Source organism: Pogoniulus pusillus, chromosome Z (genome assembly GCF_015220805.1).
Source record: "Pogoniulus pusillus isolate bPogPus1 chromosome Z, bPogPus1.pri, whole genome shotgun sequence".
Taxonomy (NCBI): Eukaryota; Metazoa; Chordata; class Aves; order Piciformes; family Lybiidae; genus Pogoniulus; species Pogoniulus pusillus.
In genome coordinates this window covers 63,013,957-63,032,746 of record NC_087309.1, presented here as the reverse complement: position 1 = coordinate 63,032,746, position 18,790 = coordinate 63,013,957, and the positions used below count along the sequence as shown (strand labels likewise).

The following is an 18,790-nucleotide window of genomic DNA, read 5'->3' as shown; positions in this document are numbered from 1 at the left end:
TGCTCTTGCACTTAGTGTTGAACTCAAATGCCTCTTACTACAAAGTGGGCGGCATGCTAAGCATACCTAATAGAGGACGCTACAAACCTGTTATAAAGCAGAAGGTTATTTTCCCTCCATATTCCACAGATTCATTTCAAGAGATTAAGCTGACTCCATTTCCATGCCTACCTCAGCATTTTCATAGCCAATTTCAGAATTACACTTCAGGTATATGAAGTGCAGCTTTTCCAACCAGGATTTACATATATGCTTCAAATCTCATGTCTATGTAGACAGTAAGACCAAAATTAAAATGAATTTCATCTGGCTTTAATTTTATAACCCAGAGTAACTATAACAGTTTTTCAAATAGGTCTGAAAATACATAACACTAAAGACTGGACTGCAACAGAAGTCGTAATGTATAAGCACAGACCCTTCTGACATTTATCTGCCAAGTTTAAATCAGCTAAGTTTTCAAGCAACAACTAAAGCAATCAAGTCCATCTTTAGCATTTATTTATGCATTTTTAATTTGATGGATTTTTTTAAGTATACTTAAAGCTTATAACTAGGGCAACGGGCAGAGTAACAGCTACAAAAGCAAAGCAGGAAAACAGAATATTTCTACAGTGAAAGCAGGTTAGTAGCTGACACCTAGTAGTGAACCATGTTTACATTAAGAGCAAACAGTTTTCCAGCTTTAATGCATTCACCTACCAAACACTTGCCACAGCAGATCAACTTTACGACTGAAAATACATTCCCTGACAGAGAGCACAAGGTCCCAACCAATCCACTGCTTCTTTTGATCTGAGGCAAGACATCACTTGAGAGTGTATCTCTCCAAAACTGAGCTTTTTGTACAGTATTAAACTCACTTAATGTGGCTTCTGCACAACACTATACAGAAGATCATTCTAAAACCTTCTCCACCTGAGTCAGCCTACTGTTAGCCAGAACTCAGAGCCAAAGCTCCAGTCTTAGTCTGCTTTACCCAGCTAGTCAAAAAAAGAATGCAGTATCTAAAAACAGGTCTCTTCACAGTCTGTACCTAACTGTACTTCTTCAAGCATCAGCTCTGAATGAAACTGAATCATGTTTCTGTTAGTGTGAGGACCTTAGGGTCCTGCCAAACAACTCTCATTATTCTTTGGGACTTTTTTTTTTTTGTGGGGTTGGGGCATGGTGTATTGGTTTAGGCTGACCAGCCCCAGAAGTGAGGAAAATGGACAGGTGCAGAGCCACAGAAAAGGCTGGACCACATATGCTACACCATACTGAGCCATGCTGAAAGCACGACAGGAAACGTGTTGGCCAGTGTTTGTGGGACTCGTAATATACTCTGGAGTTTGTAAAGTTTCCTGTTCCAGGCTTTTTCATGTTTCTTCCCCAGTTTCCGGGCTGAGGCTCAGCCCTTGTTTTCTGATTTTGATTTAGTGGGTTTCATGGGTGTTTCCCATCTGGGGTTTCATCCCACTGTTATCTCTGCTCTGTTTTCTTTAGTGTAATATGATATCCCTGCAACAGAGTAGTAAATTGTCCTTATCTCTATTAAAAATTCTCCCTGCTGGCCCTTGCCCTCCTCCACACCCGCTGTATTACATAAGCTGTCATGCTTTTTATGTACTTGTATTCCCTATAGTAACCTTTATGGCATTTTTTTCTCAACATCCTGGGGAAATGGCATGTCTGATTATTGCAGATTATTTCATCCTTTTTTTGGTTAGGCCAGGTTTTGTATGCAGTGTTATGCAGTGTCATCATTTATCAATAATCTCACCCAACTGATGAACTGAACATAAGAGAACATTTATCCACCCTTTGAGGGTTTCAAATATCCCTGGGACATGAACACCAGATTGCTTCTGTTAGCATCTCTTAAATGTGTGCCTGGTCTAGATCATAGTATCACAAATTTCTTCCAAGAACACCATTTGGAGACCAGCCATGAGGTTGGATAATTATGAGTGGCAGGGTATGTGGGAGAACATGAGCTATTGCCTAGGCCAGCAGTCATCTTCGGTGCCTTGGAATTTCACCCCTGAGCAAGAGCAAAGTCTTGATAAGCTAGTACTATGTTTGGAAATAGGATGCTGTCAGTCCAGAAATTCCCAAGAGATACTAATCACATTGACATGCTGGGGTCTGGCCCATGCCTATCAAGTTCCTCTCAGTGATGCTCAGCATGCAGAGAGGAAGAGGAGGTCTCTGGGCTGACCAGACCAACAGGCTAAGCAGTTGCACTAGAGAGACAGCCTGTGCCAGTGTCAGTTGTCTTGTAACGAAGAAGTACCCAAGAAGAGCAGCTCATCCTGCAAAGGCTGTGGACAAAACAGAGCCATCACAGGAACAAGAGAAAAAAAAAGAGGTAATCATTCTGTCTTTTTCCACTGAGCTGGCTAAAGGCCAGAAGGATGAGGGATAGTGTGCTGGTTTGAAACCAAATAGAGTATTTTTCCGAGAGAAATTAAATCTCAAACTGTGAGAGCAAAGGAAAAAACAACAGTACCCTACATCACCCATTCTTCTGCTGAGAAATACAACTACTCAAAATATAGATAAGTTACTCACTTCTTACACAGTTCTCAGCTCTCACTTCTGGCTATGCCTTTTCTCTGGTGGTCTGGTCTCTGTGGCTGTCTCTGCCTTAACTCTAATCCGACCTAACCTTTTTGCCCTCCTTGTCGTCTTTTTGACATCTCACCTCAGATTTCCAGATTTATCATGTGAGATATACATGGGTTGTTCTGATTATTTTTGAAGGGAGGGGAAAAGGGAGGGGGAAGGGGGTTTGGGTCGGGAGTCCTCCTGGGGACTCTGATTTCTGGGAGGGTACTGTGTTTCTGTATTACTTTCAAATTGTATATAACTGTATATATTTGTGTATATTTATGCTTGTAAATTGTGCTAAGCTGTAAATATAGCTTTATTCCTTAACTTCTAGATGGCTTAGTCTAGTCTGGGTGATTTCATAAGAGTAGGGGGCAGGTAGCACCCAAACCATCACAGGTGAATCACTGGCTTCATCTGCTGCTCCTGCATTTTGCTGCGATTTTCTGCAAAATAGGGTAAGGTAATTGTGCACAGTATTATCTCGTTTATAGTAAACCACTTTTTATCTCAACTCCTTTATCTCAAAGGTTTCTTTGTGTTACTTTCCCTCACTTATGTGTTAGGGGAGAGAAGGCTCTGTTAACCTAGCACAGGATTACAAAGGGGGCTTAAACATTCCTTTATGATTCTCCTAACTGTTCCATCAATGCACCATTGAACATATCCACAAAATTACTGGGGAGAAGGCAGAAGAAGAAACTTCTTCCTGTCCTTTATTCAGAGAAAATTCAGGGCTTCTGATCATTAACGTAACAGAGTGCAACTGCTTTTCTGACTGTGCACACTACCCGATTTCTACTTCAGGTCTCATTATTACACCTCTTTCCAGACCTTGCCTTCAAACAGTTGAAAAATCCCTTCAAAGTACTTTTTCAATACACATTCTCACTGCCTCATTTTTAAGAGATGCTTCTACAGATGCCATACAGAATCTGAACAACAGTATTGCAACGTAGTACATCAGGTAAGTTTGCTGTCAGAATGTGGCTATCATGCTGCCAGGAAGGGACTACTTTGTTACTTGGAAACACTTTTTGATACTGTCCCAGGCTTGGAGCTGACTGGATGGAAAGAAAACAGCTATTTTTCTACTGCTTGACCAGCACCCAGACCAACTAAATCCAGTCTTGACATGCCAGAGAGGGGGCTATAAAAGAAGAATATAGGAATATAGAAAAAGCCTTGCTAAATAAAAAAGTGAACCTCTTTGTAGCAATTGTTCTCTGCATATATCATGCAGAGAAGTAAATGGCTATCAACCTTAACAGAGGCTCTGCACCACACTTCTTTGAAGGATAACTATAGATGAATACATTCTAAATTTTCTGCAGATGGCATTATTATATTACTAAGATATCAGTAATGCAACTGTGGATTAAAAAATTAGAACTACCAGCTATAGTTGGGTAATGTAGTGGGTTAGGAACTCCCCATCCCCCCACCCCCAACTACTGAATTTTACCAGACCAGCTCAGACATCTTGGAAGTGAGATAAAGCTGTATTTATAGAAAAGATAAATTTACAAGCATATATATACACAATATATTTACAAGTATTTACAATTATATACAATTAGAAATAATACAGAAATACAAATTCTCTTCCAGACAAAGAAACTGCACAGACCAGGCTCAAAGCCACCCTCTCTCTCTCCCTCAGACATACAATCAGCAAAGCTTACTTGTTTTCTACTTAGCTAAGGTTAGTGGAAGGATTAGAGCAAAGCAAAGGAGAAGTGAAGAGAAGAAGCATTCCAGAGCAAAGAGGGACAAATTGTTTACATTTTGGCTTTTTATCCCTGTTAGCAAACCAATGAATGATATAGACTTTATCATCACTATTATTTTACAACCAATGACCTAATTTCTCTCATTAGAATTTTCCAATTATGGTCAAACCAATATAGGTAATTATTTGTGTCCTTGTGGTGTGGGTAATGTTGATTGTGCTAACTCAGCACTTCCATGCCACAATACTACTAGATTTCCTTGAAACATAATTCAGTTTTGCGTAACTTGGCTGTATTAAAAAGGCAGCATTTTTATTACTTTTTAATATCTAAGACATTTAAGCATACCAGTGCAACTCAACTTTGAAAAAATACTTTTTTTCTTAAATACAATTAAATAAATTATCTGAAGAATGAAAAAAAAAAAAAAAACCACAATCTAAAACAGTTTATAAGGATATGTCATATCATTACATTATTTTTTCCTAATCAAATATGAAAAATGACCTGTTGGAAATTTTGCTATGTGGCACAGAGTGAATAACGTACAATGCCTATCTGGAAATTCCATCACCACTGTTTGGGTTCCCTGATAGTCTTTAATCTCCATATTATATAAATTATTTTCATGTTTGCAGGCTATTAGATGCTAGACTCAGGAAGGCAAAAGTGAAATGGAATGAGAAGCTAAATGATGTGTGTCCCCGATTTCACTATCTCAGCCTTGCATGACAGTGCAAATGTTCACAGGTGGCTTAATTTTAGCTGTTTACCACAAAAATGAGCCACAATACATTTCATCAAAACCAGAAAGCCTGTGATGCAGTAAACATAAGGCTATCTCTTCAGAAATATACTGCAGTATTTAGCTGTTTGGGGGGACTCCTTTCCTAATCCAGAAAACCTCAACCCAGCACATAGTAGGCAAGAAAAAAGTTCCAGATATCATCTCACACAACTTTCCAACTATTAGTATATCATACCTGCAAAACATTTTCTAATTGGGTTCTTTCTTTAAGCAGCAATTCGTATTGACTGTTACAAGTTCTGCGGATATCATCCTTCTCACTTGCAAGTCTTTGCTGTTGTTCTTTCCACTTCTGCTGAGCAATACAAAATGTTCTCTCAGCTTCTGCCACTTTCTGATGAAGTTTTTCATTCAATACTATTGTTTAGACAAAAAAAAAAAAAAGAAAGAAGACAAGTAACATCTACCAAGCACGTTCAGAAAAAAGTGTGTAACGACTGCCAGTTCTTCTGTGCACTGTGATACCCATGGAACATTAACACTTGCAGCACCAGAGAGCACCACCTCCAGTACAAAGAAATTACCAAGTTCTGTGTACCTATAGCACAGGACACAGGAATCCATTAGAGATTTTTATAAATTAAAGAACCTCTCCTTTCAGAAAAGAATAGGAACATCAAGTAGCTTTTCCAGGTGAGGTCTCCATGGCATCAAGGACTTCACTTCAGAATTCTGCAACATCTGGCCAGCTTATTTCCAATAATTTGATATAAACATTAATAATTCATTTTTAAGTCAGTTAAAGTGACAGTAAAGATTGGCACCTGCCCCACAAAAGGGGCTACAGGAAGACGTAAGGCAGGTTGGGCTAGTGAAAAAAGCCTTAGCTCTAAGCTTTTCCAAGGAAATTTATCACTGCTCAAGAGATTTAATCTTCAGCCATGCAAATACCCCCAGATAGGGTAACATTGTATATCCTCCTCTGATAAAGCTTAAGTGCCATGGAAACTTTCACTACCCTTTATTTAAGAAGTCTGAGTAGGCAAAACTTTGCTTATTTTACAAACTGACTCTAAGATGACAGTACACTGTAGCAGCTTTTCATTTTGCTGACTGCAACTAGCTAAATGGACATTTAAGTGATCATCACTTTCTAACAGACTTTTATTTCAATTCAGACCAGTTTTCTGAATCAGAGACTGGTGGTTTGGGTTGGAGGGGACCTTCAAAGGTCATCCAGTCCAACTCCAAATTTCTTCCTATTCAGAGGAGATGAAAACAAACAGGAGACAGATTAAGATGGTACATAAGATCAGTAGAACACTAGGAAAGGACCCTCAGGTGGCAAAGTCAAGTGTCCCTGAGAACAGCAGAAAAAACAGTTTGAAAAGGTACTGAAGAGGATAAGCCACCAATAAGGCCTTCCATCCAAGGAGATAAGCTGGGGTCAAAACAAAGCCGCAAACAACAGGTGTAAGGCTCCAAGTGACCATTAAAAACAAGCAGTTAAGTTACAAAGAATCAAGAAGCAACACCATGGTTATTTGACTTCTTTAGCACCTGCCACAGAACAAAATTCCACCAGGCAGAGGAATTACAGTCACTGTAAATCACTGTCTGTTAATGGACTTGCAGTTACTAATATTGGGTATTGAAAAAAACTAACACACACAGATTTAGGAAAACCTTTCTTGCCTCTGAAGAACTTCTTTTAACCCCCTTTTTGTTGTTCAATTCTTTCAACACATATTAGCCCAGTGTCTTTGGGGAAATCACAGGCAGCCCAACAGACTTGGTGTCACCATGTTTCTGCATCAGCAACAGCACCCTTGTAAGTCCTGCCTCTTGGCACCTGTGCTAGTTTGAAGCAGGCTAGAATGTTTTGGTGAGAAGAACTAGACTACAGGATGTGGAAAGAAAACAATGGTGATGTCTACTTCACTCACAGGCTTGCTGAGAAGTATAGGAACAAGAAACAAAAACATTAGATAACACACTCAGCATCACTCTCACTCAGGCTGCTGGCTGAGTTGCATCTCTCTAACCTCACCCTCCATTTTGGACTAACTCACTTTGCTTCTCTGGCTGAAACTCCATTCTTCCTTGGGACTGGGGTAAGGTTGAGAGGGGTAGGGGGAGTGTGAAGGGGTGGTTGAGAGCCCCTCCTGAGGACTCAGGTTTCTGGGACGGGAGTTGTGTTTCTGTATTACTTTTTACCTTGTATATTTCTGTATATAACTGTACATACTGTAAATATCTGCTTGTATATTGTGCCAGCTGTAAATAAATAGCTTCATTCATATTCCCAGAGCCGGCTGAGTCTAGTCTGGGTGATTTCTAAAGTGTGGGGGAGCGGGGAACACCCAAACCATCACAGTGCTTGTAAGGGCAGTCACTCCTTTGGCCCAAGCACCTGCTCAGGCTGGTACTCTGCTTCTGTCTCTCCTGCTATTTCTTTTATTTTCCTCTTTTTTTTTTTCTCTAGTTCTTGGCATTTACCACCCTTTCTGAAACATGTTTTGGCAGAGATACCACATGCTCTCTGGCGGGCGGTTTGGCACACACTGGTAAGTAGATTTACTCATTGTAGGACTGCCCAAGATCAGCTCTGAGCAGACCCAGATCTTTCTTCCCACACAGGTTGCCCTGCAGATCCACACCCAACACCCACCAGCTGTGAACAATACCACAGTTAATGAGTTTTCTAAACAATGACAACAACAAAAAAATCCTTAAGCAAGACCTAAAGTATTTTAAAATACACACACATAACTTCCAAGTTGACAAACTAGCAGTAAAATGAGCATGCGCTAGCTTGCTTTTAAGTGAGAAATACGCAGTTCAAACAGTTCAGTTTATGATCGCAGGAGAATTTCCAAAGGGGCAAAGAAATACCTCCTTCCAACTTGCAATCTGTAAGATTATTCTGTATGTGTTCATGTTCTCCAAAGGATTGAAAAGTTCAACTTTCTAATTATCTGAAATACATCTGATACTTTCAGTGCTTACAGGCTTCCAAATCTCCTTCCATTCTTAGAAGGATAAAATCTCCATGAGGATTGCTTTAAACTCTTTGTGGAACAGCAAAGGTTCAGCAAATTTGCAAACGCATTTCATGTACTAGATTAAAAAGCTATTGTATTTACTTAAGTAATTAAGAATGTACCTCATTTACTTTTAAGAATGAGGAATCTCTCTGTTGAGGAGTATCAAAGACATCTGAGTTTCTGAATACAAAAGTAGTACAAAAAGAGTACAATAAAGGTCTAGATAAAATCCTTCCCTTGCACACATTACTGTCACAATATAAAAACTCCACTACCTATAAAAAGAGAAACAAATACAATGAGATCCACATCTCTAAATTGGAGAGATACAGATTTAATGGATAGGCTGTTCAGTGGAAAACGAATTTGTTGGACGGTCATATTTAGAAAGTAGTGGTCAACAATTCAATCTCTAGGTGAAGACTGGTGAGAAGTGGTGTCCCTCAGTACTGGGACCAGTATTCTTTCATATCTTCATCAATGACGCAGCACGGCTGAGTGCATGTTAAGTTTTGGAGATGACACTAGGCTGACTGGTGTAGATGACACACCAGAGGGACAGGGTGACATCTAGAGGGACCTGGACAAGTTTGAGAAGTTGACCCACGTGAACCTCATGAGGTTCAACAAGACCAACTGCAAGGTCCTGCACCTGGATAGGGGCAACTCTCAGCATTAATACTGGCTGGAGATCAAGCAATTCAGTGCAGCCCTGCAGAGGACTTAGAGGTAATAGTGAATGAAAAGTTGGACATGGGCCAGCAGTGCCCACTTGCAGCCTAAAAGGTAAACCATATCCTAGGCTGCATAGAAAGAAGTGCGGCCAACAGGTTGAGCGAGCCAGTTCTGCTCCTCCACTCTGCTTTGGTGAGACTCTGCTTGTGCTCAGCTCTGAAATTTCAGCACAAGAAAGCAGGTCCAGAGTAGGCCCAAGAAAAATTATTAGAGGACTCTACACCTTGCTTATGAAAGAAGGCTGAGAATGTTTGGGCTCAGCCTGAAAAGAAGGCATTGTTAAGGCCCTCCAGTACCTAAAAATGTCCTATTAGAAAGATGGAGACAACCATTTAGCAGGGTCTGTCGCAAAATGACAAGGATTAATGGTTTTAAACTACCAGAGAGTAAATTTAGAGTAGATATAAGGAAGAAAGTTTTTTATAGTGAGAGTGGTAAAGGTGGAACAGGTTGTCAAGATTAATGATGGATGTCCCATCTCCAGAAACACTCAAGGCCAAATTGGATGGAGCTCTGAGCAACCTGATCTAGTTCAAGATGTCACTGCTGACTGCAGGAAGGTCAAGCTAAAACTACACATGAGGAATTAAAAAAATGAAACCTTTGAAAAGGTGAATGAAAGCAGAATGATTTTTGGAAATGCTTTAAACAAATGAACAGGAATAGCCCTTTACTTTTTTTTCACTTGAAGTGGAAAAGGCAGGACTGCTGGAGATTATGATATCTGTGATGTGCCGACAGCCACCATAATTACAATCCTGTACAAAGACAGAAATGAAAGAAAAGAGGGTAAAGGGCAAGAGAAAAGGAGTTTGAGATATTCAACTGGTTGGTTTTAATTTACACATGAGACAGACACATGGAAACTCCTACAAGTTTAAAAAAGCAGACAGGTAAGAGATGGTAAAGATAAGAGAGATCTAAGAAAAACAGCAGTAACTAGAAAATTTAATTAAGTTGCTGCTTCTCACTTGCATTCCTGACCTGGAACTGACTTAGCCATTGTTTCATGTTTGCTTTTCTGAAACTTACCTTGCAGTTCAGCAAGTTTGGTTTTTGAATCTCTTAACTCCTCTTCTGCAGCATACACTTTCAGGCGAGCATCTTTTCTGACGACTGCCAATTCATACTCCAGATTTTGTCGAAGAGCCTCTCCTTTCTCAATTTCTGATCGTAACTTGACTATCTGGCTTTCATAGCTGGACAGCTAAACAATAAATGTGTACATTTGTCTCAGAACACTGGCAACAACGTTTTTTTGAAAAAAAAAATCATGTTACAGAAATACACATACTGAATATCTTTAAAGATATTTTTTACATTTGCCAACTTCTTCTGCCTGAATTTGAAAAGTAGTCCGCAAATGTACATTTATGCAGATTTTAAGTGCTTTGATTTCATGCAAACTGTTCCTATTCCTAGATGAATTTCATGTATCTTAAATATAGTCCTCCTTTTTTCCAAAAATACACTATCTTAAAAAAAATAAAGTCAATACTGTCATCTTCCTGAACCTCAAAGGAAAAAAACAGCAACAATAGAAACACAGACAATTTTCTGATAACTTTCTTTAAATTTACCACTTAGAAAAACAATCATGTTGAGATGCTAGACTATCAGACATGTAATAACTCACAAGTATACATATGAACATAAATTTCAGACAAATAGTCTTCAGTAGTCAAGCAAAATGCTCTTGAGTTTGAAGACGAGACAAAACTGAGTGGGAGTGTTGATCTGCTTGAGGGTAGGAAAGTCTGCAAAGCAATCTGTAAAGGCTGGATGGATGGATTGAGATCAATTGGTATAGCAAAGACAAGTGCTGGGTCTTGCACCTGGATCACACCAACTGCACACAAAACTAGAGGCTTGGAAAAGGACCTGTGGACACTGGTAGACTGTTGAATATGAGCCAGCAGTGTGTTCAGGTGGCCAAGAAGGCAAACAACATCATGGCCTGTATCAGGAATAGTGTGACCAACAGAAGTAGAGAAGTGATTATGCCCCTGTATTCAGCACTGGTAAAGTCACACCTTGAATATTGTTTTCAGTTTTGGGGCCCTCTACAAGAAAGACATTGAGATACTGGTGTGTGTCCATAGAAGAGTTACAAAGCTGGTGAAGGGTCTAGAGAACAAGTCTTACAAGGAATGGTTAAGGGAACTGGGATTGTTTAGTCTGGAGAAGAGAAGGCTGAGGGGAAACCTTATTGCTCTGTACAACTACCTGTAAGGTTGTAGTAAGGTAGGGGTAGATCTCTTCTCTGTAATATCAAGTGACAGGAAAAGAGGAAATGGCCTAAAATTGTGATAGGGAGGTTTAGGTTTGCATTAGGAGAAGTTTCTTTACAGACAGTGGTCAGGCTTTGGAACAGGTTGCCCAGGCAGATGATAAAGTCACTGTCCCCTAGAGCTGTTCAAGAAATGTGTGGACATGGCACTTCAGGACATGGTTCAATGACTATGGTGGTGTTAGGTCAACAGCTGGACTCAATGATCTTTTCCAACCAAAAGAATTTTATGACTCCATCTATACATTTGACAACAAATGAACAAAAATGCTTCAGGAAGTGATCTTATTCAGACTAAGAACCCACAAACTGGGTCAAGACAATCAAGTTAAACCTATTTTAACACAATAAGGCAGAAAGTAATAATATATCTTTCTTTAGAACATCTACAATAGCCCCTTGACTTCAACATCGTAAGTAGGTAACTTAAGCACTTCTATTGTCAGTAACTGTACAGTAAATGGATAAAGAAAAAAAAAAAAAACCCACAACCACGCTCCCTCAAGTAGGTTAAAAAAACAACCACTCTCTCTCAAGTAGGTTATCTACTTAAAATGCAGCTTGATTTTGTGGTGGAAACTACAACAGCAAAATGGTGCATGAGGCCCTTGTGCACCCCAAGTTTTCAAATTTTCACTGTAAAGAGTGACCAGTTTGAGACTTCTTCAAATACATATAAATCCAGAGATCCACTTGATCATAGAATGATAGAGAAGACTGTACTAGGTTTACAAAGTGCAAATGATATCTGCAGAATTAAAGCAATACTCTAATAGTCTGGAACAGCAGAAGGGTAAGACCCCTTTAAGTCACAAAGCAATTTTATTTAACAAACCAATGGGAGTGGCAGTGGATCCTCTCCCTGCAGAAAATCTGCAATCACTTGGTGCAGTTTCAACCACTAGCACTGCTAGCAGAAGGGCTTAAGAGTTCCTGTGAATGGGTGAGAGGACTGTATAGTGCCACCTTTCTTGATATTTTTCAGCTAATGACTGTGCTTCTCACTCACCAGAACAGTATTATTGTAATAATGCAAGATTATATGTATTCCAAGAGCAAAATAAAGCAAACAAAACAATTCCTTACTTCTTGATTGTGTTTAATGGCTAAGTCTAATTTTTCTTTGTTAGCTTGACAGAGTTTCCTTCTCAGAACTTCAGCAGTTTCCAGTTTGGATTCGCTGGGGTTTTGTAGTAACCGTGGCTCACAACTGGCATTATGTAAGCTGCAAAACATTAATTTTCGAAAGACATAAATACTCCATTAAAGTTTTAATGATTTCTTATTTGAATGATCAGATTGCTATTGTGAAATTCTGAACATTCACTTAAGAAAGGTTATGCCACACAGTCGTTTCTCTAATGGTCTTTGAAAAACAGATTATATAGAACTGCTTATTGTGCAAGAGATGTAGCAGCAGGAAATTAAAAGAGATTTGCACACTGGATTTTACAAAGTTGATTGAAGCACAAAATGCTTTTCATTACTTGTCATTACCTTTGTTATTGATTCAATAAACTTTCAGGATGCTTAAAAAATACCATTCCAATCACTTAAATTAAAATTACCAGCAACTTTTCCTTTGTCTCCAACAACAATTTTTCAATATAGATTACCATCTCAAAGCAACCTCTGTCACAAAATGACTGCACATATGTGGAATGAAAATTGCTTTACCCATGCTTCTTTGAAGATAGACACATTTAAACTACACACAAGCAATCGATCACAAAGACAACATAAATTAAAGATCCAGCCCTCTAAAATACTCAGTATCTTGATTTCCATTACTATTTCAGTTAAGAGAAAACCCATGCGGTAATTAGAAATATCAGCCCTTGAGCACCATGAGTAATATTAAAATAATCAAGGCAATATTTAATATGAAAATAAAAAAGCAGTATGAAAAAAACAGATCTAACTAAAGCTAGTTTAATAACCTTATGTGCAGTTATAGTCCCTTCAAACTTCTACATTACTTCATGAGTTAAAAATTGGTTTTCACATTATTTTGCATATATCCACTTTCACATAATTTTAAATATGTTACCCTGGTAGCAATAATTAGCTGCTCCACACAAATGCATAAGTTGTCAGAACGACTAAGTATGTGATTAAGTTAACCACAAAGTTGACATAACTTGATACAGGACTGAATATACGAAGATATCTTACTTTTGTCTACATTAAGTCTTTAATACTAATTGCAGAATGTATTCCATTGAGACTTAACTAGTTCTTTTTTTCTAAATAAAAAAATATCACTTTAACCTTAGGCTTGTGTATAGACAACATTAATATCTTCCACAACTGAGAACTCTACCTGATGATGTACTTTTTCTCACTGAAGTTCATTAGCAAAAGCGACACAAATGCTATCAGCAAGGGGAATAATACTTCAGACTATGTGCTGTCCATAAAGTCATTACCAGTAACAAAGGATGAAATTTCACATTTTCTGATGCAATCTATGTAATTTACAAAATAGTAATCTATTTCCATTTAAGAACAAGACAGACCACATCTATAAGATCAGAATAACTGTATGCCATCTGTAACTGTTCCACAGGGTGTCATGTACTTAACACATTTTTATGTACTTAATAAATATAAGAGAGAGGGATCATTAAAACCTGCATGCACTGTTTCACTTATAGTAGTGGAATTCTGCTTCTCCAGCTTAAGCAGGCACATGCAGTCCGATTTCCTAACCAAAGGTCATATTTATGGAATTTTGCTGTTCTCACATAATTCAGTTTTGTATAATCAGACTTTAACTAGTAACAAATAGCTCTCACAGCTATGATAAACAGAATGAATTAAAGCTTACCATACTTGTGTCAAAGATCAAACACATGCCAGGTTGCAAAAAATATGTGCAAGACTTAAAAAGCCAACCTCCACCACCTCAGCTAATGTAGAAAGCCACTCTGCAACTCTATGTCAGAGTTACCAATCATAGACAGGAACCTCCTCTCTAAGCCATGTCTCGTATAGCTGTGTGAGCATTCTTACACACTGGATGGCCCTTCTGCATGCCTTCAAGTAATCTTTTTATCTAATTGCTATATTGATACAGCACAACTTGCATGTATCACACCACATCTGGTTCTTCTTCAGTCTGAATTCCTAACTTCAAGTACCTAAAAAAAAAAAAAAAAGCCAAACCAAAAAAACATCCCACCACCCACAAAAACATGAACCACGTTGCTAGATTTAAAAATACAGAAGAGGAGCTCACCAATCATCTTCCATAGCTGACTGCAGAGGACAAACTTATGACATCCAAGACACAGCTTTTTAAGTCTATAAACTCTGGAGAATGAACATCATCTTCAATTGCATATACTGGACAAGCTTCAACTACTTTTTCCCATTACAAAAAAAAAAACATTAAAGCCTGTAAAAGACAAGTTATCCTTTTTTTGGCAACATAAGTACAGTTACTCACAGTTATTCAGTGTTACTACTATGTTAGGTGAACTACCACCAACTGTAATTTGACATCAGTTTTATTCAGCAAAGAATTGTGCTGCTAGTCCTCTAAGCTTGAATAACGTAAATGAAATAAAATTAAATTGCAGAATATCCACAGCAAGAGTTTTCAGAAGAGTGTCAATACAAAACTCTGTGTTTCTGCAGATTGTTTCCCTACATTCTCTATCCTAAGAGGACCATAAATTCCATGCCTCGTCAAAATAATTCTAAGGAATATGAGTGCATTTCAGTCAGTATGCAAGGTTTGCTGTGTAGTATCAGCCTTAATATACAAGCATACAAGCCTTCTAGCTGTTTCATAAACCTGGAATTCCATTTGAATATATTTTTATTGCTAGATCCATCGACAATATTAAAAGGCATGCAAGTGGAGTATTAAATTTAACCAGAATTCCTCTTACACAGAACTCAGCAATGTAGTGTTATGATATAAAGAAATCAATACAGAGAACGTATTTATAACATAGACCTTTAAAAAAAATAAGATTTACTTCAAGTTGAATATCAAACTAATTTATGAGTTCTTTAAATAAAGGTAGCATGAAGAGTAAGTTGTATTCAACAGCCAAGATTAATGAGCTATAAAGGTTTACTTCTGAACTCCACAGCAGGCAGACATTTATACTGCAGTCCAAAAGTAAGAAACCAGCCTGGACTCTGTCATTATCATTTTGGGCCCACAATCCGTTTCTACTGGATTGAACACAGTAGTACTTGCTGTAATGTATTAACTATATACTGATTTTGATCATTTCAGTAGCTAATAATCTGTATTAGAAATATGGGGGGGGGGGGGGGAAATTTGTAATTTTAATAGAACAAGCAGCAAGAATAAACTTATTGCTTCTAAAATTTGGTTGTGGGGCATTTTTGGGGTTTAGGTTGGGGCTTTTTTTGTTTTGGTTTGTTTTTTTTTTTGGTGTCATGGGGGTTTTTTTCATGTTTTGGGTTTTTAAAGCATAACAACTGGTGCCCAGGAATATCATACAGCATTCAAACACGCAGTTATTACAAAGTATCTTCAAAATCAAACGGAGTAATATGCGAAGAAAATTACAACAAAGTTAATTTGCTTCAGTTTGTTAACAAAGGACACCTAAACTTATAATTTGTGATTTTTAAGACCCACCCATCAGAATATGTTCGTATGTTCAGAAGCCCCAAAACATGTAACTGTCTCACGGCTGTCATTCACACTCCTAAAGAAAATTACAGTTTTCTTTCCATCTCAACTAAGAATACAGCTGAAGACTTTATCTGCAAAGTATCTATCAGTCACCAGTAAAACTCCCAGGCACAGGTTACAGCAAACAGAATTATTAGGAACTTAAAAGCTGAAAACCATAGTGTTACCAGGGCATGCAAAACTATACCTCTATCAGTTGTGCCCAATTCTCACATCAAGATGTAGCTCTGAAAAACTAGTTCTTCATACTACGCTTTAAAGCTTTATTGCAATCTATGACAAAATCTCCTACAGAATAGTAGGGGGGAAAAAAAAAAAGAAAAAAAAGAAAAAAAAAACACCAAACATTTAACTAAAAGACTTTCTCCAAAACCTTTTTCTTTCACCTAACAGAACTCAGTAACTCAAACTAACAATTAACATGTGCAGTAAAAAAAAAAAATTAGTACACTTATATACATCTGCATCATTCTGCAGTTTTAAAACTGCTTGAAATTATTCTAAATTCACATATGCAAAAATGTAAAGATTTCTGGGAATGCTAGCGTTTTGAATATGCAAAATTCCATTAATTGCTAGTTTATCAGGACACAAACTGATACATTTCAAAAGCATGCTATTTCACTAACTAACATAGCATTCAAGTGACTTGTACAACTAAACAAAAAAGCGATGTGCTCAATTGAGGATGCAATGCACTTTATGGCTACTACCCAAAAAACTCGTGTCATATCCTCATTGATTTCTGAACACACTTAACTATTTCAGCAAGGTCACTGCGACTGCCTATAAGGAACACAGTCTTTAACATGAGGGTGCTGAGGGCGATGCAACAAGCTTGCTCAGAGAGCTTCTGGATGCCACAGAATTGTAAATGCTTAAGGCCAGGCCGGATGCAACTCCGCAACGCGGTGCAGTTGCAAGATACCACTGCACAAGGGTTGGACTCGATTATCTTCTAAGCTGTGACCAAATAGAAGTCTATCCACGATTCAACAATCCACCACTTCAAAACATAGAGAGACAGGCATAACTAAAGTATTTCAGCACTGGACCTTACAAAAACTCACCAGCAGCTGATTAAAACTTTTTAAAAAAAAAATAAACCCACCACTGTATTTTCAGTAAATTTTTTTTCTAAGCTAAAATCAAAGCATCACGTCTCGACCCTCAAAGATACCACTTGTTTAAGCACACGCATATCTGGGATGCCAGAGGCAACTGCGGCGTGCTGCCGGCTGCGTGGATGGCGCCTGCGGGAGCTCAGGACGGCTTCAGCATGCCAAACCACAGTCACGGGCAGCTGCCCAGGCTACGCCGCTGGTGAAGAACGGCCTCGAAGCCCCGTCGCCACGGCCGGACGTTCTGTCCGCAGAGTGCCGCCAACCCGCTGGTGCGGGGCAGCACCGCCTGTGGTCAGCGTGCTGCCGCCGTCGGCCTGTCGACCAGAGCAACTAACAGTGCCGAGATGCCGCGGCGGGCGACTCTCAAAGACGCCGGACACGACCGGGGCAATCCCGAGCCATACACGAGGCGCCCACCCTTCCGCCCGCAGGACGGCGGCGTACGGCCGAATCCCCGCTACAAACTCGCCGCCAGCCGCATCCCACCTCTGCGCCGCCGCCGCTGCCCGCGCGGTCGCTAGGGCCCGGGGGAAGGACGCGGTCACGCTCCGCCCCACAGCGCGCGGCGCCTGCAACGGCAACTTCCGGTCGCGGCTGGAGCGCGGCGCGCGGCAGAGCGGGCGGAAGGCCATGGCCGCGGCAGCGGCGCCGTGACCGTGCGGCAGCGGCGCCGTGACCGTGCGGCGGCGGCACCCTGACCGTGCGGCAGCAGGGGGCGGCAGTGGTGGGGAGTGGTTCTGCCATCTCGGGCTCCGGCTTCGGGCGCTCGCCTCTCCTTCCCGCCTGCCTTCCGGGGCGGGAGCCTGAGGGCCGCTTCCGCCGGCCTACTACCCTGGCAGCAAGTGCGGTCGGAAGCGTAGGTCCCAGGCAGCTGGCGGTCAGTCCGGCCGGCGGTGGCTGTTTCAGTTTGCTAGGAAGCGGAGATAGGATTCCTGCTTAGTCGCGCCGGTAGCCTCCGCGGACAGCACCGCTGGGGAAGCCGGGCTGAGAGGTGCCACGTTGCAGTTTATGCTTCCTGCTTTCCCTCCTCTTGGGGACTTGTGCCTCCCCTAATTCAGGACTTGATTCGGGACCACCCGAGGCATTTTCGTTGCGCGCAGTTTTCAGCCAGCGCCAGTTGCCCCCCAGCAGACCACTCCGATCGTTGGCCTTTTTAACGTCACCATCGGCCTGTTAGCAGCATGGACAGACCGGCAGCTGTACCCTTTTTCACGGAGGTGCTGGTGTGTGGCTGTTTGCAGATGGGTAATCCCAGACGTGTTTTAGGAGTACTGAATCTCTAAAACAGCTTAAAGGGAATCTGTATAGACACTGAATTTACTGACTAAGGTGAAAGCCAGATTCAATCATAGAATCACTCAGGGTTGGAAGAGACCACAAGGATCATCTAGTTCCAACCCCCCCTGCCATGGGCAGGGACACCCTACCCTAGATCAGGCTGCCTACAGCCTCATCCAGCCTGGCCTTAGAACACCTCCAGCCATGGGGCCTCAGCGACCTTCCTGGGCAACCCATTCCAGGCTCTCACCACTCCAATGCTGAACAACTTTCTCCTCATGTCCAGTCAGAACCTACCCACCATCAGCTTTGCTCCATTCCCCCATATCCTGTCACTGCCTGATAGCCTAAAAAGTCCCTCCCCAGCGTTTTTTGTAGGCCCCCTTTCAAATACTGGAAGGCCACAAGGTCACCTCAGAGCCTCCTCTCCTCCAGACTGAACAGCCCCAACTCCCTCAGTCTGTCCTCATAGCAGAGGTGCTCCAGCCCTCCCATCATCCTCGTGGCCCTTCTCTGGACACACTCCAGCATGTCCACATCCTTCTTGTAATGGGGG

The 18,790-nt window shown here is 40.5% G+C and overlaps 1 protein-coding gene across 1 annotated transcript in view; it reads right to left on the bottom strand.

Annotated features, from left to right (window-relative positions):
• The window catches only part of CCDC171 (coiled-coil domain containing 171), a 201,129-nt gene extending 183,429 nt beyond the window's left edge, over positions 1-17,700 (bottom strand). Inside the window, exons 1-6 of the mRNA XM_064176335.1 lie at positions 17,533-17,700; positions 17,443-17,473; positions 14,394-14,511; positions 12,235-12,373; positions 9,891-10,065; positions 5,312-5,493 (exon numbers count right to left, since the gene is read on the bottom strand). Of these exons, the coding sequence (XP_064032405.1) occupies positions 5,312-5,493; positions 9,891-10,065; positions 12,235-12,373; positions 14,394-14,511; positions 17,443-17,473; positions 17,533-17,700 (813 nt within the window). The remainder of the gene's footprint in view (positions 1-5,311; positions 5,494-9,890; positions 10,066-12,234; positions 12,374-14,393; positions 14,512-17,442; positions 17,474-17,532) is intronic.
• Between the last annotated feature and the right edge of the window lie 1,090 nt (positions 17,701-18,790).